Source organism: Myripristis murdjan, chromosome 9, assembly GCF_902150065.1.
Source record: "Myripristis murdjan chromosome 9, fMyrMur1.1, whole genome shotgun sequence".
Lineage (NCBI taxonomy): Eukaryota > Metazoa > Chordata > Actinopteri > Holocentriformes > Holocentridae > Myripristis > Myripristis murdjan.
Genome location: NC_043988.1, coordinates 6,987,224 through 7,009,028, shown reverse-complemented (window position 1 = coordinate 7,009,028; position 21,805 = coordinate 6,987,224). Strand labels below are relative to the sequence as shown.

Here is a 21,805-nt window from a genome sequence, read left to right as displayed (position 1 = left end):
TTTATGCACTCAAAGTAAATTTTTCTTCACTGCCATCCACAGAGACAGAGGGCAACCCTTGGCCGTGATGCTGAATGTGTGTCTGGTCATCTGGCAACAGAGGCTGCGGTGAAGACAGTATGGAGGAGGGGAGGGGGTAAGGCAGGCAGGACCAGATGGACCCTAGCAGCAGAATGTAGCTGCCTATGTAAAACCACCTTAAAGGAATACACGTTAGGAAAGATATAGTTTTGGGATGACTGGGCCATTGGTGAACCCAGTGACTGACTGTAGAGAGAACAAAGACACTAGAATCATCCATCTGTCTTCTGGAGATCATTGGCTCCGCTGCTCCATGCTAACATGGAGCTCCGTCATCATGCATATAGCGCAGCTTTGTTAAATTACATAATCATTGTATAATTGGTCGATAAAACAACGAGGAGAAGCCCTTAGCCTAAATAGATTTGATGCAACATTTTGACCACATTTGACACATGTGTACATGAATATGTTTTATTATTATCGTCATTACTATGTTTTTCAAGAGTAAGTTTCTCTGGATGGTGATAGAGAAGCATTCTCAGTGAGGATATCATCTGTCCTGATTTAACACCGGTGCCTTCTGTTTTCTCCATGATTTGGGACAAAGAGCCCGGCCTGCAGCCTCTCCATCTCCCTCAGTGTGTCCTCCAGCTGGTTTGTCAGCATGGGCACCTCAGGTTCTGGACCAAAGGGGGACCTGGGCGGCTCCAACATGTCAGACAGCAGCTCCTGGATGGTACTGTACTTGGAGCCGCTGGTCTGACTTCTGTGTCTGACATGTTGCAGCAGCAGGTGGCGCGGCAGGCCCAGCTGCAGTGCCTGGTCCAGAACTGAGCCGCTCAAAAGTTTGCCACAAGGCAGGGGAGGCTGGCACCTTGAGGGAAATGGTGGAGAAACTGATGAGGATAGTGATGATGATGATACTACTAGAACTAACACTACATACATCTTCATCACAAAGGATATTGTGCAGCCAGCTGCTGATTATCGCAGAATAAACCCCATGAATGTGAGCAGCAGCCTGACCTGAGGTGTAGGGGGTTTGTATCACTCTGATAATGCTGACATGGTTTTACCAGCCTTCAAGACTGCACTAAAACAAATCCATAGATGGTTCTTAGATTCTATTTGTGCCCATAACAACCTCTGTCTGTTGTCCACAGTCTGTCTGTTGTCCCCAGTCTGTCTGCTGTCCACAGTCTGTCTGTTGTCCACAGTCTGTTGTATGAAGGACGCAGCAAACTCCTGGTTAGTGTCCTACAGAGAAATGAGCAGACAGGAAACAAAACAAAAATCAGTGTACCATTATAGTCAGAAAACTAAATTTGCCCCCTCGAGACACACTCGCTGATGGAGTCCAAATCACAAGCCACTTTCACTGATGTGTCTTACTGTTTTTATGCTTTTGTTTTTATCAATCTGCCTTTTGTTCATTTTATTCTGTTGATGTGAGGCTCTTTCAAACTGTTTACTATGCAAAGTGCCAATGGAGTTTAAAGTTTATTATCTTAGTCATGTAGTTTATAGTTTGAGAATAAACCTCCGCTATAACTGGCCCCCACTAAGAAGGCAGATAAAATACCATTTAAAAATGATATCACCTTTACAAACTAGTCATTTTTCATTCTTGTATTTTATCCATGTTTTCATCCCTTCAGCTATGTTTTATCACCAAGTAAACTAAAAAAAAAAAAAAAAAAAAAAGTACTTTAAAGCAGTGACATTTTTTCCTGCAGTGGTTGATGAATTTGATACAAAGATGTGCAAAAACAAAAGACCTCAAACAAATTTTGAGCCTCCTTACCGTTGACGAGATGCTGTTGGCAATGGCAGGCGGGTGAACATGTATGGGAGCTGGGTTATTGTCACCCTTTGTTGCCATTTTACTGAACAGCAGAGTCAGTGTGGAGAAACGGACAATCAGAAGACAGGAAATAAACATTTTTTTTTTCCTGTTGCCAAAGTCTCCGTGCAGAATTCCAGAATTCCATGATTCTGTCACTGTTATCTCTGTGACATCATAAGCAACAAACACATCCATCCAAAGACTAGAGGTGTCCAAGCTGCGAGGAAACACAGATGCAGATTTTCTATTTATTTATTTATTTATTTATTTATTTATTGTATATATAAATAAACCCTAAAGACAGGGGTCTCCAGCCATTTTTCGTCTGAGAGCTACTTTGAAAAAATGAAAGTGGTCAAGAGCTGCTCATGTCGTGTATTACTTACATTTATTCACTTATCACATCAAACCACTTGAACTTTAAATGCATACCAGCTAAAGAGGTGACATGTCCCAGCACAGTCGTGCAACATGAACATTTCTTGTAAATGTGGATTGTGCTAATGAAGCATTTCACTTACCTTGGACAGACAGACAAAACGCTCTGGTCAGTGAATTCAGAAAAGTCTTTAGTTGTATCCAAGAGCAGCAAAAAACATTTGGGATACATTTGGCATGAGCTACAGTCAGTGAATGGAACTGCTGTAATTTTTTTTTTTTTTTTTTTTTTACTTTCTTTACATCTTTCTCTTTTAGTGAACATTGGTTTGCTTAAGTGCATGGCAGCTCTGTCCCTGACATTTTTGAGGATAACATCAGTAATGTGAGCACTGAAGTACAAACAAACACCCTGTAGTGGTATTTGTTGGTCAGTGCGAGTGAAAGACATCCACCAAGTTTGGTCCATTAACTCCTCCCCTGTCACGAGAACAAGAGCTTCACCAGGAGTGTGACTGTGGATGGATCACACTGGCATGGAGCAGCAAATCCCACTACATGGGTAAGAACCCAGACTGTCACTTTAAGGGGAGTTGGTGTCCTGATGGCATATCTATGCTCAACCAGTCTTTCTCTTAACTTGCATTTTAAGAAGACTACATAAATACAACCACAATGATAGTCCAGTCTGTATTCCATGAATGCTGTGTTGCATTTTGTGAAGCCATGTAGTTCACTCAGACTGAGAGCATCAACAAAAGGACAGCTTGTTATGATGCTGCTGTAGTGGTTTCAGAGTCACATCTGAAAGTGCCTGTGGCTTCTGGGAGAAGAGAGTGTTTTGGCAGTCGGGGTTGGTAACTCCAAAAACAATTCCTCCTTAAGCTGAATTATCCCAATTACTATTTCAAAGCTATTGAAACAATAATTGAGGTAGCCTATTGGTTCCCAATTTTGGAAGGTTTAAATTTGTCTTAGGCAATTCAAAATTAACATTCTCATTCTCAACTAGTATTCTTTTAGGTGTATCAGTGTGCCACCAGCATGGCGCATAAATAATGCTGCACTACCCACTGAAAATCCCTTTTTGTTCATCTTCAACTATTTTCTCCACTAAAGCAAATATAGAAAGAGAAACAAAGAAGAAAAGAGTAGAAATGAGAGTAAACTTTAGTTTTTCTGTGGATGGCATAGAGCAGGGGTAGGCAACCAGGTGATTTCACTGATTAGTTCCTCCTCTCTGCTTGAAGGCGAGGTAATCAGTGAAATCACCTGCTGGAGTTTTTGTTTGGAATGAAAACCTGCACACTCGCGGCCCTCCATGGCACACACTGTAGTTGCCTATTCCTGGTCTAATTGCTGTTTCAGAAGCTCTTCCATCCCGTAAAAATAAATTTTGTGGGTTTTGGGATTTTACTGTTTCTTTTTGGTTTTGGTATTTTTTTGGCTTATTGCTTTATTTTTAATTTAAAATCATACAGTTTTGTTTGCATTGATTTTTGTGGGGGACATCTATCCCTTTTCCCAGGATTGTGGGGAACAATTCATCCTATTAAATTACTATTTCGGCACCACACTTGAATTCAGTGAGCTCTTCAGAACGGCTCATTCTTTCACAAATGTTTGTAAAAGCAGACTGCATGGCTAGGTGTTTGATTTTATGCACCTGTGGCCATGGCACTGAAACACCTGAATTCACCTCTTCACGTTTGTCGACTTTTGTCCATGTCTTCCTGCTGTACTGGTCATGCTTTTGTCAGCACTGACTTGTCCATTGCTCTTTTGGGGAACATGGGGAACTGTTTTTTTCTTTTCAGTGAATGATCCATTTGGTTTGGCTAAATAGTTAAAACATACTCAACTATATTGGAAATGAAAGCTTAACATCTATTTTCAGCAGTGTTCCCAGGGTCCTATGTTTGCCAGATTTATATGTCACATAATAGGAACATGAGAAAGGGTCCAATGTTCCCAGGGGTCCGACACTCCCCTGTTCTCCATACTGTATGTGCTCTGTCAGGGTCATCAGTCGCATCTTCTCTTTTCTAGGCATTTCCCTCGCTACATATGTAATTTGAATGGTGTTATATTATGCTACACTAAATGCAAACATACTGTTGGACTAAAGGAATACCATGGCAACACCCATGGCATGAGCTCACAATCAAACCACATTTGCAATTATATCCTTTGGAGCCAACCCCACAGCACACCATTGTGGCAGTGCAGCAATGTATAAAGTGAATTGGTCTCCCTTCTTCAGTGGTTTAAATCACTGCATACATTTCTTTTGGAAGCGAAAAAAAAAACATAACTGCATAAAGAGCCAACTGGGGGCCAAATGAACAGCTTTGCTATCATGCATAATACTTTGGAATATTTATTACAGCTTGTCAGAGCAGCTCTGGTTTGACCCTTGTACTCTTATTATTTGCAATGTTAGTGATCAGGGAATTTAAGCTTTTTATAGGCCTACTGCTGTGCTCATTTTCACAATACAAGAGAATCAACTAAATACTTATTGGAAATGCAAGGTTTTAAGTCGCTAAATGCCACATTTGCAACATCCTGCCGACCGATATGAAGCATTCATTTCATAAAACCTTATTTTGGAGTGCTTACACCTTCCATACCATCATTATAGGTAAAACCCAGACCCAGCAATTTGACCTTCCTACATTTTAATATGTCTTTCAAGTCTGAATCATAATACATATCATCTATTTTCTGTAGCGGGAAGTGTGGACTCTCATGATAGCAAAGCTGGTAAAGGCCCAGTGCAGAATTATAATCAGCTCTTTCCAACAGAAAAGTCATCCTGTACCATGGCGTACTCCTGATCCTTGGCAACTTTTAATTAATGTTTGTCCTTCAAGCCGATGTTCCTTGAAGCTATTAAGGCCCTTAAGCCCTTTGCAAATTAATTATAAAAGACTAGGCAATCACAGTAATTCAATTTGGCCCTGAGAACCAGGCCTGATCTTTGACCTAACCTCGGTGTTCTTTTCTAAGGGGACAAAGGGAGCTGTGGTGAGCCCCTACCTAAGTGTTTGAAAATGAAATGAGGGAATTGGCCTCATAATGATATAATACACTGTGTTTACTATTTATACGTAAATTGAATTTACTTTTTAGCCATTTAGCTGTTCTGCTTATTCAGAGCAAATTACAATGACAACTGTTGAATAGGCTTATAGCTGGCTAATAATCTGCAACTTTCTCATATGAATACATGTGCTGAAAGTTGTCATGTCCTGTCATTAAAGTCATACTCTGAATAAACAGAAGACAAACTGGGTACTTAGCATGGGCAGTCACGGCCACCACGGCTAAACAGGCAAAGAAAAGAGTGCCACCTTGAGGAACTCAAACTTCACGAGCAGAAAATCCAAGTGTAAAGAAAAACAGATCAGTCACCCAAAGGAAACTCCAAGACAAGAAGGGATTGAGGAGGAGTGAATCGAAACTGGAGAGAACATCGGCATTGCCCGTCTTTACATGTTGGGCCAGAGCCAACACTGAGTTTTAAGCTACAGGTTTCCCAGCTTTTAAAAGCCAGCTGGCATTTTTTTTCTAGTAGTAAAACAAACTTGTCTGTTCAGCTTGGTTTTGGAAATTTAGTGATAGCTCGGTCAGAGAGTTTAAAATCCAAATGTAGATCTATTGCCAACAGCACTAAAAATCTTGGATATATATTCATATAGTGTAGATACTGTCTATAGATGTAATAGCTCTTAACGTTTGTCTTAAAAGCATGTATAGTCAGAGAGCATCAATGAAAAAACAGCATGCTCCCATTATAATCAAAGAGGTTAGATGGATGTCTCTATTTTTGCCCAGATACATCATCTACTCAGCTACTGGGCGGTATTTACAGCTGATGAGGTGGGATATACTATTACGTATCACTAAGGAGGAAGTAGGTATATTCTCCTATACAATATATTTCAATGCACATTTGGATGATGGGTGGGTATACTGTCAATTGCCAGAAAAAGAGGTGGGTATACTCCATATATCCATGTATACCCACCTCCTCACCACTGCAACTCATCCATTTTGCTAATCCTAACCCTAAAGTCACATAATTTGAGTCTTGAGCGTATAAGTTAAATAAGTTGTTCGGCAGAAGCTCAAATTTTGATGTTCTGCGGTTTTTAGTTGTTTCACCAGTCGCAGTAGAGCCATTCAAACTTGTTTGTTTGGGGGTTTGGGAGCTGCTGTCAGCTCAGTGATGGCAAAGTCCCGGAGACACTGTTGCAAAGTGATTGCTGGGAAATGCAGTCCTAAACACCAAAGCCCCACGGGTGCCACCAAAAGCAAGAAAAACAAGAATATAATAATCTAATTTAATAAATTACCACATCACTAATATTACAAGAACAGACAAGCAATATTAAGGGAAGCAAGGAACAGTTCCCAGACAAATACTGTATGTCTATTCAAAAATAATAGCCAAGAAGCAAAAAGTATTATTATTTTTTTTTTTTTTACAATTTCTATTCATACAGTTTCCTCGCTGAAAGAGTTATGTTGGGGAAGCCTCATTTCAGGAACTACCATCACTGAAAAATGTCCCACGAGAGCTGAACTGCACACACAGCAACACACTGGCTACCACAGTTAGGTACTAGGTGTTAAAGTAGGCCAATTAGACTGTGGGGATTGGCTGGTCTGAGCTGGAGCTGTGGAAAAAGGAGGCCAGTACGAGAGATGATGAGCATCTATTCTCCTCTCCTCTGCTGGCAAAGCCTGCCTGGCACATATGTAATGTCAGAACCATGGACCTGGAAGTTTCAACCCCCCCACAGAGTCCTGTTCCAGATATGTCATTTAATAATGTGCAATGCCGAAGAGGTCCTCAGGGCCATGAATTTCCTCCAGAATGCACAAATTTGTAATTTTCCCCTGGTTATTTTAAAATACATTACTGTGTAAGTGATGTGTGTAGCCTTAAAGGGGCACTAAGTAAGGGTTTTACAGCCTCATAGTGCAAAATTACAATCATAAATCTGTTGGGGTTGGGTTGCTGGTCAACAGCAGTAACTCAGTAGCTCCCTTCATTTCGTTTTGGAACAAAAACCCACTCCCAAATTTCAACTTACTCCCAGCAGGGACATATTCCCTCTTCACTGGATGTGATTCTGTTGCATCTGTGCTCTAATTAGCAGGCTTGCTACTCTCTATTGTGAAAATGTCACTTTATTGACTGTGCCAGTTACAGGTCAGTGTATTCAAGGGCAGAGGACTGTTGGGGCTATGTTAGAGACTTGTGCAGCAGCATAGAGGTTACACCACTTAATGCCCCTTTAGCGTGGTTTAACTCAATCAGCTGCACCAGTGGTGCACTCTGTGAAACCCCCTCTACCCTCCATCCTACGCAGAAGCAGTACATGATCATTTCCCAAACACTTTCTATTGTGAATAGAGCAAGAATAAATCAGTGTTGCCAGGATTGAAATTAACACCCACAGAGCTGCCAAATGCGGGCGACTCTGTCATTACTTCCAGGCACTCTGGCAGCTGAAGATTTCTGAAGTTATCAGTGACTGCCATGAACAATAATGAGAAGTGGAGACTAGCTGGTGTGTTAACATAATGTGTTATCAGAACAAACTTAGGCTGGGAGGAAATCTAAATTAAATTCTTTCATAGTTGGGAAAAGCAACCTTGGAGAATGAAAAGCTTTTGGAGAAAATAAACTTGTTGATTTTGCTGAAGAATAAGTGATATACTGATACAAAGTGCCTTTTTATACTCAGCAGTAAAACAGCATTATCATTGTGACTGTGAGCGTTTTACACTGCATGCAGTCACATTTGCTCAAGTGTTTTCATCATGTTTTAGGGAAGAATGTCTTGACTAATGAAACCTGATGTGCTATGCAAAATTGCCAAGGGGCAAGTCGTTAAACTCAACAAGGAAAACATGTCTACATGGTTCTCATATACAGTCTAACCAATTCACTAAAACATAACATGAGTATAATTACATAATATTGGTTAATGGCTTTCACATGACCAGTAATGAACATGCAAAGCCATAAACAATCACTGAGAGGAACATAATTTTACAATTAACATGGGTTATTCAGTTCCCAACCCAGACTCAAACCAATAAACTTAACTCCACATTAATATGCGCTCGTATGAAGTTCATGAACTCTGCCTCCATCTGCCGCCTACTGAGTAAGAAGATAAATAAAAATTAATGTCAAAAGCAGAGCCTCAAAATTCAATCTCACAATTAGAAATACATGAGTGAATAAATAATAAATAAATAAACATCTAGTGGCGTAGCAGTTAATAATATGCCAATAAAACTGAAAACCACATTTGGAGTTGGCTATGCCCCACTATTAACTTTATCAACTTTAATTTATTTATTTTTACTCTCCTTTTATCCATTTTTTTCTTTTGTTAACTGATCCAACTACTTCAACCAGTATCACACCATTGAATGGGCATAATCAATAGTAAACACTTTCACAAAGTAAGGGTTAGTTGCTCCCTGCTGCACTATGTATCTCAGAAAGTTGTTATCATTTATTCCTATCATCAATCACTTTTAACCACTCAAACATAAACTTTAGCCGCAATTATGACTTACAATGTCCATACAATGATGTGATAACAGTCAGATCAGGTGGCTCATCAGCAGCACGAGGGAGGGAGGGGTATGGACAGATTGGGGCAGGTTGAAGGGATGAATGTTCAAATACCATAGATAAGGCAGATAAAATACCTTTTTCGCTCTTGATCACTGTTATTGTACATTTTGTTGTATTCATCATTGAACATTTATTTTAAAAAAGACCATGGGAAGGAGTCATATCTGTGGCCTAATTTACATGTTTCCAGTGCTTTCTTGCAGCTGTGCACAACAGGTGAGCACATGCAAAAAAACATTTTTGCAATTCTTTTTCAACAGCCTGTGTGTCGTGTTGCACTCTGACCTCAGTGTCGACAAATGTGGGCTGCGTACATCAGTGAGTGTGTTTGCATGTTTAAGTGTCAGTGTGCATGTTAAATGACAAGATAAACTTTATTGATATATCAGCAAATAAGGTATGCTTTAACGTGAATATGCCTCTTTCTTTTTGATTGCAATATGCATAATCAATTGTATTGTAATTGTCTTGCTGAAAGCGGACAATTTGAGCCACAGCAAAAACAAACAAAAACAAACAAAACAAAACAAAACAAACAAAAAAAACCAACTTCAATTTCATTGATCATAATTATGCAAATAGATGTACAAATATTCCTGCGTCTTAAGAATGATTGTGTAAAGAAATAAAAGCCAGGGGGATTTGGAGGGAGGAGAAGCTTGTTTTCTTTTCTTTTTTTAATCAACAAGTACAGAGCGTCATCAGTATGTGTGTGTGTGTGTGTCTCTTTCAGCCCTGTGAGACGAGGCTGTTGTTTGATGGTAAAGCGGAGATATGTGAATATAGCAGGGCCTGGAGGTCAGCGTGGTAAACAATACTCCCCATGATAAATCCTCCTGTCTGTTCTCTGTGTGTGCCTCGCTCTTTTGATTTATTCCTTCAGAGAGCATGAGGAGAAGGCAAAGAGAACACACAGATAAATAATTCACAGGGACATTAACATCAAAGAGGGCTGTGGGGAAACAAAAGCACGGCCATTTGGGTTGATGTGCCGTTTCGGATTAACCAGACGTGGTGTGCATGTCTGTCTGTCTGTGTGTGTGAGTGTGTGTGTGTGTGTGTGTGTGTGTGTGTGTGTGCCGCACGGCCTCTCCAAGAGCACGGCTCATTGTAAGGCAGGTGGACGTTTAAGTGTGCATGCAAACCCACATGTACTCCCATTCACACAAATCAGATCACCTGCTCCATTTCACCGCTGGAGACGGGTACAGATCAGAGAGAGGAGCCGGCCTAATTGGTGCTGATGTTTTGGTATTGCTTCAATTGCAACCGCTAATCCCCCGGAGACGGCCGCGTGCTCTCAAACCCACGTCTGCTGTATTGATGATAAATAGGGAAAATTAGCCCCCAGTTGATTGTCTTGGTGGTGTACATGCCCCCAGGGATGTGTCTCACTGGTGAATTGCTCTACGTGGTGGCAATGTCTCATCAAGCGCTGTCATAACACACCCATCCACGGCGGCGGAAGGGTCCCTGCTAATTGCCGGAGGCCGCCGATGCCGCTCTCCTCGATTCCCCTCCTCTCCAAGTGTCTGTTAGAGGCTCCGCTTGGTCTAAGATGAGGCTCGGTCCCATATGGTAATGAGGTCTAATTATGGCAAAGGAAAAAGAAAAAAAAAATTAGCCTACGAGGCTAATTTGATTGGAGTGCACAATAAAGGTTAATTGAGCCAAAATGCTGCTGGTGTTTATTTTTCAAGTGGCAGGGTAGAACAGACAGTCACCGTCTCGCTCAGCACACAAAAATCTTATCGGGAGATGAGGTGCATGGTGAAAAACAAGAAATGTTGATGGGTAAACACTTGAATTAACCCCTGTTCAAGACGCATTTTGCAAAAATTCAGCCTAAAATACACTGACTCTGATTAACATCGCTGCAAGTCTTACAAAGAAGCGCTTATAAATTTCTTATGAAGAGGTTCTTTTGATAATCATCTGACCTCACGCTTAAAAGGAAGTTTCATCCTTAAACACATTAACACTGCTCAAACACAAATATGCCTATTGTAGCCTTGTGGTTATGGTGCTCTCTAGTTAAATTCGCTTACACGGTGAGTTCCTGTTAGCACGCCAGAGTTACGACACCATTCTGTGGAAGTAGACTCTAATGGGGATGGGGGCTCAGAGCTCCTGAAGGTCTCAAATAAAACATATAAACAAATTATTGGGTCCATAGTTAGGGTGTTGTGTTGTGGCTCGGACCTCTCTAACAAAAACTATGCAGCTTTCTGACAACCAGCGTGGTAGAGGATCTTGGGAAATGGTGTTCTCTTGGACTTCTTCTTGTTAAATGGTTAGTTGGTGCATTTTTGCATTCATTGGATGCTAATTGTAATCAATATACTGTATATGCTTACAGTGCATCTATCTAAGCCTGCAAAGTTATCAGCATTGAAACTTCCTCTGAGATGTGTCCAAAGTCCATTGGATACAGAAGTAGGTGATTTAGCAAAGTAGCTGATTTCAACTTTCATCATGTTGGATTGCAAGTTTGAGAAATTGAAATAGAAATGTTGAAACTGAAATATTGTTTTCACTGCTGTTTCTCAAAGTCGCTCCATTCTAACAGAAAAGGCTGCAGTGTCTGGAATCATTCTCTTTGGACGTTCAGGATAAGTCAGGGAGAGTAAATGATGCAAAGCATGTGGTTTCTGTGTGAAGTAAACCACCCAGCAGGACACATCAGCTTGCATGAAGCCAAATGCATCGTTCACTGATCGAACATACGCAGTGCTCCATGTGTAAAGCTGATCTGGAGCAAACAAAGTGCGGGGAAAACTTCAATCGCGGCGTCTGACTCGACATGTTCCAACATGTTCCAAGCTGTCACTTTTAACTGGCAAGTTGTTGGTCGGTTTTACCCATATTGCACCAGTGTTGCATAATACAATACAGAGAGGTAAAAAGAGCAGCAGTGGTTGCCACAGAAACCCCAGTGAGATAATACTTGTTGACCCGCGGAGACCAATAGGATTATGGACAATGAGTCTGGAAGCTGACTCACAACAGATCTATTTATTCAGAGATGGAAAGGGGAAAGTGGCACACACGCATACACACACAGGCACATAGACACACACACACATACACACAGGCAGGTTAGCAGCTTGTGTTGTCGGCAGTGTTTGGTCCAGATATGGCCGGAGCAGCAGCAGGTGGTTTCCGTTAAAGCTGTGACACAGATCCACTTCTCTGGGCGACCTTGGACAGTCTCTGGGGATATTCACTAATCTATCTATCTGCACTGAAATTGGCCATTTCTGGCTGTGTGGTTGGCTGGCATGCATGCCTTTCATCATGTCTCTGTGCTTGATGGCCTATGTGCATCTGTGTGTGTGTGTGTGTGTGTGTGTGTGTGTGTGAGTGTGCATGTAACTTCTCTGTCTAGCTGTCCATCTATCAAAGCAAGTAAAGTCCCAAAAATACTGCTGCACCCAATTTCTTTTTTACATGCATCCCTCATGTAAGCATTGAGGGAAGTGTTTGGGCTTTACATCCTATATTAAATACATAATATAGTTGTTTTCTCTGGTATCTGTTACATCCTATGTTCAGTCAATACATATTATAGTTGTTTTCACTGCTATGTGTTGTGTATGGGATATACTGTCTGTATATGGGACTGAAAAGCTACTCCATGTGGTACATTTTATATTTATTGTTTTTTCTGGATATTGCTCTTTATATTCTTCTTTGTACTGTATTTCTTTATATCTGTTTTATGTAATGATTAAATTAATAAACTCAATGTAACAACCAAAGCTGTTTTTAAGTCTTTTAGTGCATCAATATAAATACATGTTCATGCATTCCTATGTGGAATCTGATCAAAATGATGCTTTAGAGTCAGTCCAGGTGGAGGACGTCTCATACACAACCAGTGCACTGCAGTAAATATGGAGTGAAATAAACTGAAACAAACATCAGAGGTGGTAAACTTGAACTGACTTTTTTTTTTTTTTTTTTTTAAAGGGCAAATATCATCAAATTGATATATTGTTCACATTTTGGCATTTACTTACTGTGTCTCTACAGAAGTTCACAGCATTTCTGTCAGTGTGCCTGCCTACCTGTCTCTTTATTTGCCTGCCTGTGTGTTTGAGCACCTGTCTCCTTCAGTCTGAGAGCATGTAGAAAGCTGCAGGCTGGTTATGATTGACTCCCCCAAAGTTGGCATGTCAGTGAAGGATACAGTGAGAGTCTCTGCAACAGTTCATTTGACTGACAACTCTGCCATCCCTGGGGAGAATCAGCGTGTCACAGCATTCAGCTAAGCACCATCCAAGGCCACGACATCTCACCTGAAGTTGGAAAAAGGTCACGGCGGTGGAATCTTTTAACAGTGGTGAAGTTTTCCAAGCCGGTATCCTCATACGGATCAATAAAGTTTGCTCCTGTCTCATTTTGACTAACAGACTGGTGAGTAGCTGTGATGGGATAGAGGGGTACACCCTTCAAGATTTCAACATTTCAGTATGCTAGCGCGGTAATTTCTCTGTAAATATTGTGATTATAGGGATTAACAGACTCTTTATCTCTCTCCCTTTGTCTCTGTCCCTCACTCTCTGTCTTGTGATTACTTCTGTTTGCTATTGTAATGTCGTTTGCGAGCAGGCCTGAATGCTGAATGGTATTATGGGTGACAGATTTAGAAGGATAATCTCCTCTAAGGGTTTAACAACATTTACAGGATGACTTATCTCTTTATCCCGCAGCATTAAACTCTATAAAAGTAGGAATTAGAGAGTTCAGATCGTGATTAATGGTGACAATCAATGATCAGCAGCTCGAGTGGTTCCTGGCTTGATAGTCATTCCTGAAACCAAGATATCTTACTGAACAGGGACAGTTGTGAATGTTAGTCTCCTAACAGTTTTGCAGCACAAATGTAAAAACTGGAATTTGGTGATGCAGTTGTGCATTGCTCAAATGGAGCATTCCTGTAAATAAACCAGAGGTTAGGGCCACTAAATGTGTGTGTCTAACGGATGGTGCCATAAGGAGCTTTTCCTTGTCCAGCACATTGTATTTTTCAAAGTAGCTGGTTGGCAGAGAGACACTGCAACTGGAGGGACCATCACTTTTCACATGTCTCTGAGCTGTGGCAGCCTCCCTCACACATTTTTTTCCCATAGATGGTCCATTATTGATCATGAAGAAATACAAAGATATCTTGCCTTCATAAATGGATGGAAAAATCACTTGAACTTTGACATCTCAACATATAAACTGGCACTCAGGAGAGCGCATACCTCCACCTACACTCCACAACTGTCAAGATATGGCAGCTGCACATGTCGGATGTTCACTAAAAGATAATCACACCCACCGCCACCCCTCACCCCCCACCCCCTCCCCCACTCACACCCTACCCCTCCTTTAGCCAATCGGTGTGTAAAGTGAATCAGTTCCCCCGTACCCCATGACCAACCTTTCCACAAAGTTTCATGCAGATCCATTAAGAACTTTTAGAGCTATCCTGACGACATTCAAACAGACAGACAAATGGAATGAGCCACAAAAAAAAAAAAAAAAAAATCCCATCCAACTCCGTCGGCAGAGTTAAAAAACAAAAACAATGACAAGATGCTTAAGTGCAACAGATTTTGTTTTTGTTTGTTGTCTGTTTTCACATAATTGTGCGTGATTGTTTTTCACATTAACTTTTATTTAAATAATGATAAAAAATTAAATGTGTGAAATCCATTCTCTCGGGGCGCACAACCCATCAGCTCACTGATTGGATCTCAGGGTGATGCATGCGAGAAGAGGAATAAGCTGAGAATGAGAATGGGGTGCATTCTCTCTCTCTCTCTCTCTCTCTCTCTCTCTCTCTCTCTGTCATTTGTCTTTTTCCAGCTTACTGTCTCCTCTGTTCTCTTCCATCTCTTTCTAATTCATTTCCTCACCTTCCTGTTCTCCCTTTTCACTGTCTGTTTTTTCTGTTTTAAATCTCATTTTTGTAAAACTTGCATTATTATTGTAACTGTTATTTCTCTCTCTGTTTCTGTTGTTTTAACACACAGAGACACACACACAAGCATACTGTAGAGACAATGCTGCATGCCCCATGATGCCTACTCATAAAAATTCACAGTAGATGTCGTAAAGGGTGATGATGGCAAAAATGGCCATTCACGCATGATTTAGCCACTTTGTGGCCCTCCACCTCCTTCTGTGTGTTTATGCGTCTAAACATTCCCATTTCTGAACTGATGTGTTACACTGAGCCCTGGAGATGCTTTTCTGGCCAGCACCGCCGTCCTAAAATGCCCTGCTGCTGTTACCATGACAACTTGGGAGACCGCAAGGCAAAATTGAAGCCCAACCTGGTCCAAACGCCTCCCTCTTTTTCTAACCTGCCCAGCCAACCTCATCATCAACTTCATGAAAGCTCATCTGCAACAAGGCAGGACTGTGGATTTTCTCTGTTTGCTAGTGAATGTGTTGAATGTGCTGAATGTATTACTGAATGTGTTGAATTTCCCTTGGGTCAATAAATGGTTTTATATTTTGTATGTTGTAAAGAGACGTCTCATTGCTGCCTAAGACATAATTGTGATGTCTACTGCGGCGCCCAAGGACTGACTATGAATTTTCGCTCAAGTGGCATTAACAACACAGGCAAAGGTCACAACACTGGCTGAGCATTTGCAGTACTTCTGTGCTCTCACTTCTTATTTTATACATCTAATCTATTCAGAATAACTTCCTCATGCTACACTGCACCGATGCACTTGTGGCCAAACAATCATCTTCCCTACAGCTGCAAGCATTCTGTCTGCCACAATGCCTGAGCACATACAGCCAGAGAAAATTAAAAGTTGAAAGAATGTAATATGAGGTGTCTTCTGTTTATAGAGCCTTGACGCTTGAATCGTACATCTGTTTGAAACCATGGAGATGCACTGGAGAAATGCACAAATAAAACCTAAATGTATAGACAGATCCAGTGAGGTAAAGCTAAAGGCAAAAAAAAAAAAAAAAAAAGTATAAATCCTTCACAGTAATGGCGACTCATTTACTTCCACTTCCAGATTCATTTATAGATACCTCAAATGGATTATTGTGGTATGGGTGGAGATTAGAAGGTAGCATTATAAGTAAAACTAAGTGGTCTGATGAGGTAAATTTGCATCTAAATTTAGGTTACTGTGATACAGTAACGTGTCTTAGTCTCTACCACCAAACAGGCTTGAGAAGACAGAACTCAGCTGTCCTGAACAAACTGTTTTTGGCTTTGTTAACTTGTTCAGTGAAGCAACTTATTTTAATTTTAATGTCAAAGAGAAGCTTCTAGTCACTACTAGCTTCTACTTGATATTTTAGCCACTGCACAAATTATGTGAGTTTATGCATCACATTTAAGACAGTTATGGTTATCTGGCCAGATGTGTTCTCAAGTGAGTTCTGCTGTCCTCCATGATGTGTTTGCCGTAATATCTGATGGCCAAAGTACAACTCCAAAGACCTCATGCACAGAGGATGGATAAAGATCTCAAAATTTGAAGTGCCAACCAAAGTATACAGTCTAGTGAGAAATAGGAAACCCCAAAATTCACTGTGAGAACGACATATCTACACAACGCAAGTGTGTTGTAGATCTGATGGAGAAATCAACAATGGTGTGTCTCCATTAATCTCATACATAAACTCAAGCGCACAAACCAACAAAAAAAGAGTAAGGCTATCCTCTACTAAGACAAAGTGGGAAGAGTAAGAACACACAAATCTGTTTGCTGTTGTTGAATTTGATATTAACTTCATGGTTGCTAGCTAACAAGCTGGCATTAAACACAAAATTCAGGTTTACCATTTGCATAATGATCATTTTGCAGCTAAAACAACACAGGAATTATCCATGTTTATGCTATTCCATTCTATACTATCCTATTGAGGAGACCAAGTTGTGCATTTCAAGAGACAATCAGCTGTTGTCAGTCACTGTTGCCCAAGACCTTTTGAGATCCACTATACTCATGGGTGCATTGTGTCACTTCAAAGCCCTCAAGTGTATCTTAAACCAAACTGTCTCCTAAAAATTATGTTCTCATAAAACTAAACCAATGTTTAATTGGAAACATATTTTGTTGCAGATTATTTTTGTTTGTGATGTATCTTTCTTTCTGGCTTTTTTGTGTTTCAGTGTCACACGATTGGGTTTATGCAACATACTGTGTAGGATACTGAGATACTGTGTAAGGTTAGGGAAAGGTTAGGCTTATAGGCATAAAAAAACCCTTGGTCAAGGTTAGGGGAAGATTGGGCAGTCATAAAAAATACATAATGTAACATGTAATATTGGCAAAAACAAATTCCACCACTGCTTTGTGTTGAACTCAAACTCAGGTTGTTTGACCAGCCACCTAGCCCGGACTTAATCCTAATTACAAATGTTCTTGTGATATGTTACAAACAAATGTAATCTGCAACGTATTTTGTTGCACGTTACATTTGTTACAAACAACAAAATACGTTCCCCCTCGAAACGTAGTTGAGAATGCAGTTTGTAGTTGTAATGTAATTTTTAGCGGACAGGTTTGTTTATGTCCCTTGGCACTGTATATGAGGCTCCACTGACCTTGCACCATGTATCCCAAGTGTACTCTGTTAGTATATTCAGCAAGTTGATGTTATGTTTCTGCATCAACATTGCCAAGAGAAATTCTGGTACATTTATAGTACTTGGTGATAAAACTGCTTCTATTTCTGATGAATTGCCTAGGTCTATAGTCCCTGACATTCATGCTCAGATGCTTAACCTCAGCCCCAAAGCCACAAGAAATCCTTTAGCCTGAACTGTGTGTTATGACCTTTACTGCAGGTCCTCCAAGAATTTCACAGACAAGGCAGGCTGCCGCAAGGCTTTGGCTGGAGATCAATACTAATCAATTTGTCAGTCTGTTAGCTAATAACAAGCTAAGAACCTGCTGCTTGGAAAAATATGGCTTCCAGACCTCTTTAATTTGTCATAATAGGAGGGCAGAGGAAGCAACCCAATTATCTGGCTCTTGGTCTCTGATTCCTCATCTGTGGCAGATAGCATAGGAAGCCAGGCAGGGTTATTTAAAGGAGTGGCCCGCTGCCTTTTCTGCTTCATGCTGTCAGTTTGATTTGATTTGGAAATTGGACCATTGCTAATCAGCTCTTTTTTCCACCAGTCAACCTTTGAAATATCTGTGCCCCTGAACACCTTGTAAAAGAACACCTTGAAAACACATTTTTTTTCCATAGAGTTCAAATCTGTACTGCGTCGTGCCGAATATAGATTTAAATATAATCTGCATGTAGATCAGAATGCTTGAATGAGGACACCACTGAGGTCTGCTCTTCCGAGAAAAAAAAAAAAAAAAAAAAAACAGATCACGCAGGAATATAATCATACTGAAACATGTTCTCATAGATTAGAAGCTGTGATAGGGGTATAAAAATACTACCAAAGCCTTGTCAGCCGGCCTGATGAATTCTAAGAGCAGAGGCAATCCTTTAGATCAAGTTCATAGCCCTTGACTAGGTCCAGGCCTTGCGGTCTGAGGTGAATAACTGGGTTGAGGATGTATGGCTTTGTGCTGGGTTTCTTCGCCTGTCACTTCACCCCTTCAACACCCGGCGCCAAAGATCCCTGAACCTCTACTGGTGCTGGAGAACAGAGGGCCCATTAATCAAACCCAAAGGTCAGGAGCTAAACCCAATTTACCCGCATGCTCTCCTTGTCGCTCACAAGAGTAATGAATATGTTGGTGGCAAGCAGGAGGAGCCCAGCTGAGAAAATGTTCAATGGGATTTAGTCCTTCTGAAAAAATGTGACATGATTCATCTGTGGCTGCGTCTCTCCCAGGAGGAAGAGGAAGAGGCACGGAGGGTGACTCCAGGTGGAATATTATTTTTCCAGACTCTTGCAGCTTTGTATTCTGCACAAAACATGCCGCACAAAAAGATAAAAGTGCATCTATAGTAAATATAACCCCTCATGATTTAGCTGGAAGTAAGAGAAACATGAAACTGTTCTGTGAAGTCTGGGGGGCTTAAATATTCATCAAAAGACACTGGCAGAATGCAACAAGCTACACGCTTTGCTGTTACACGATATCAGGAGGGAGGAAAAAAAAAAAAACAAGCAATGTGTAATATGGATGACTACTAGTGTATACAGTGATATATAATGACACCCAGCTAGTCATGGTACACTAGACAAATGCACTTTAGTCACGCACTAGACTCCCTTCTAGAGTTACACCATTGCTAGAGCCGCTCACAGCAGGTTTTTCAGTGCAGAGCGGTACACACTGTTCATATAATTCTTGAACCGTCTCTTAGTATGCAATGCCTTGTCCTTGTACATGTGTGTCACCATGTACTGCGGGACGTCAGAAGTTACCCATGGGTCTCTAAGGCTTAAACTCCTGTATGTGTATTTTCATTCCTCCATCTCCTGCCTCTGCCAGATGTAAATAATGCAGAATTTTGTTTGGTGTGGGATTTAGAAATTCTTAATGGTACCTTTTCAGCCACCGTCCCACGCTTGTAAATAAAACTGCATGGGAAAAAAAAAACTTTGTGATATAGTTATTTACTCATAATTCAAGCGTTTACATGGCGCCACAGATCTCCCTTATCTCCTTGCCCGTCCTTCAGCTGTCTGACTGTTTGTCATGTCTCTCCGAAGAGCGTCCTGTCACCACCGTCAGCTTCCTCTCAGCGCCGCGAATCCAATGACTTTCCCCTCATCCATAATTGAGAGGCCGCGCTAGGTGCCTGGAGAGCTGAAATGAATTAGCCAGAGGTATTAATAGCCATCTAAAAATACAGCTGCAGGTCTATTTCCAGGGGCCTTCAGAGGCAAGGTGTTCCTGCCATTAGCGACGCTGGAAATTGCCGGGAAGTGCAACGCTTGTGGGAGACATTGTTTTATGAGACAAATATAAATAATGATTTCGGAGGACGCACAGCAGTGTGATCATGATGAGTCACAAAGTGAATAATGAAGGGGAAAAAAAATCATACATTGGAGCTTGATGCTCATTTTAAAGCTACTATGAGGAAGAGCATCAAAGAAGAACATTTAGAGAAATAAAGCCCCAATATCACATCAAAGTCACGAATGCTGAATCCAATCTATTGTAATTATCTCACACAAACCGTATGAATTGACTTAGCTGTCCCTCAAAATGGAATCCACTTCTCTTGTGTCCAGTCCTATTCCACTCAAGAGTACCTTTAATTAAATCATCTCACTTTCCTCCATTCATAATTCTACAATCTACTGCACCATCAAACGCCTCCCACTCACTATAACAGAAAAAAAAAAAAAAAAAGGAAGATCATCAGGATAATGCCGGTGACTTGCAGTCTAACGAGGCAGACACATTTCAGCTCTAATGATCTAAATGAACTCGTCACTCTCTCCCTCTCTGTGTCTGAATGCCTCCGCTGACCTGTTGTAATTATATCTTTCATTAGCCATTAGCAGGGATAGCCTCCTAGCGCTGGCGGATTGATCGGGCACATACACAGGAGTGCTGTTCGAGACACTGAGGCGGAGAGGCCAGGGAGGGCAGGGCCACGCCGGACAGACAGGTACTTCAGGGAAGGGGATGATGGGTAAGATAATGACTACCGCATGGCTTCCTAGTGAATGAAATCAAATTGGTGTGGTCAGTGCTCTGAACATTACACCACAAGTCAGACCTTCTGAGGATAATATTTCTAATATCAAGTGATGACCTTATTTTAAAGACAGCAATGAAGACTTATAGTTCATTCATGCACTTTTGACAAGTTCCCTGGGGAAGAGTTTTATTTTTTAATTATTTCTTTAAATCTCTGCCCTTGCACTTATATACTGACCTTTACATTTATATAGTTGCAGAACATTCACACCTCCCCATTACAATGTTTAATAGGTGTAAGGCTCACTGTAACTAATATGCAGTCATAAGGCTTGATGAACATGATACCAGTGCTGGAGAGAGTCCTTCAAGCTCCTATTCCAGTACAAGTCCTGTACCTTTGCTGATATGTCACTTGAGTAGTACTGTAAAAAAATATCTGCTTTAGTAAAAGTAGTCCACTTAAAGAGGCTTCATGGAGATCTGGGTTTGGGGTTTTGTTACTTTTTAAAACGCACTGCAAAGTTACTCAGTTACTTTTTAGAAACAATAGTTAGATGCACGGATCCATGAAATTCTAGAAGGATGAGAGTACAAAGTTCAAGCTGTGTTCTTTGGATTGGAAATGTGGAAATTTCCCAACAAAACCTGATTACACTTTTCTTCAACACTGACTTGACTGTTCACTGTGAAAGTCTGTGATGGTCAAGTTTCCAGGGATTACACAAAACTGAAAAAATGTCTATTGGATAGGATTTCAAATGTAACAAAGTGCAATAGTAGTAAACGTAAAGTTACAAACTTTACTCTATAAAGTACAAGAGTATAAATGGGTAAATGTAATTTGTTCCTTCCGCCCCTTGCCCATACCACTTAATAAAGCCCAGAAAATCTCAAGAGGCTTCTTCACTGAACTTCTGACAGATAAAATCTGATACCAAAACAGCCCTGCTTGCCCCTATGAGTTGTCATCTACCGATCGCACTAGAGGAGCCTGATTTCTGTCCCGCTGAGAAATGAGGCATTGTATTTATCCTTCATGCCCACCGCACACTTTCAGACTCTGTAAACGCACAATTTTCATGGGGAATTTTCTGACCTCAATATAGGGTTGCCTGCCAGAAAAAGGTTGGGTACCAGTGAAATGATATATTAAAGGGTTAGAACACTGACAGTAAAGAGACTTGGGAGAAACTGTTCCAGCAGTGCTATTAACAATATTTTAGGATAGTTTCCATTCTCCACTGAAATTTAGGATATTTTATGAGGATAAGATGT

At 40.8% G+C, this 21,805-nt stretch overlaps 1 protein-coding gene across 5 annotated transcripts in view; it reads right to left on the bottom strand.

Annotated features, from left to right (window-relative positions):
* Positions 1 to 488: 488 nt before the first annotated feature.
* The window catches only part of LOC115364703 (uncharacterized), a 66,092-nt gene continuing 44,775 nt past the window's right edge, over positions 489 to 21,805 (bottom strand). The window contains exons 2-6 of one of the 5 annotated variants that reach the window (XM_030059257.1): positions 10,368 to 10,506; positions 10,098 to 10,233; positions 1,829 to 2,087; positions 1,169 to 1,281; positions 489 to 898 (exon numbers count right to left, since the gene is read on the bottom strand). In XM_030059257.1, coding sequence (XP_029915117.1) covers positions 589 to 898; positions 1,169 to 1,281; positions 1,829 to 2,065 — 660 coding nt within the window. In that variant the 5' untranslated portion in view covers positions 2,066 to 2,087; positions 10,098 to 10,233; positions 10,368 to 10,506 and the 3' untranslated portion in view covers positions 489 to 588. Of the gene's footprint in view, positions 899 to 1,168; positions 1,282 to 1,828; positions 2,088 to 2,391; positions 3,080 to 10,097; positions 10,507 to 21,805 lie in introns of those variants that run through there. The other 4 variants (XM_030059256.1, XM_030059254.1, XM_030059255.1 and 1 more) reach the window with 4 other exon arrangements.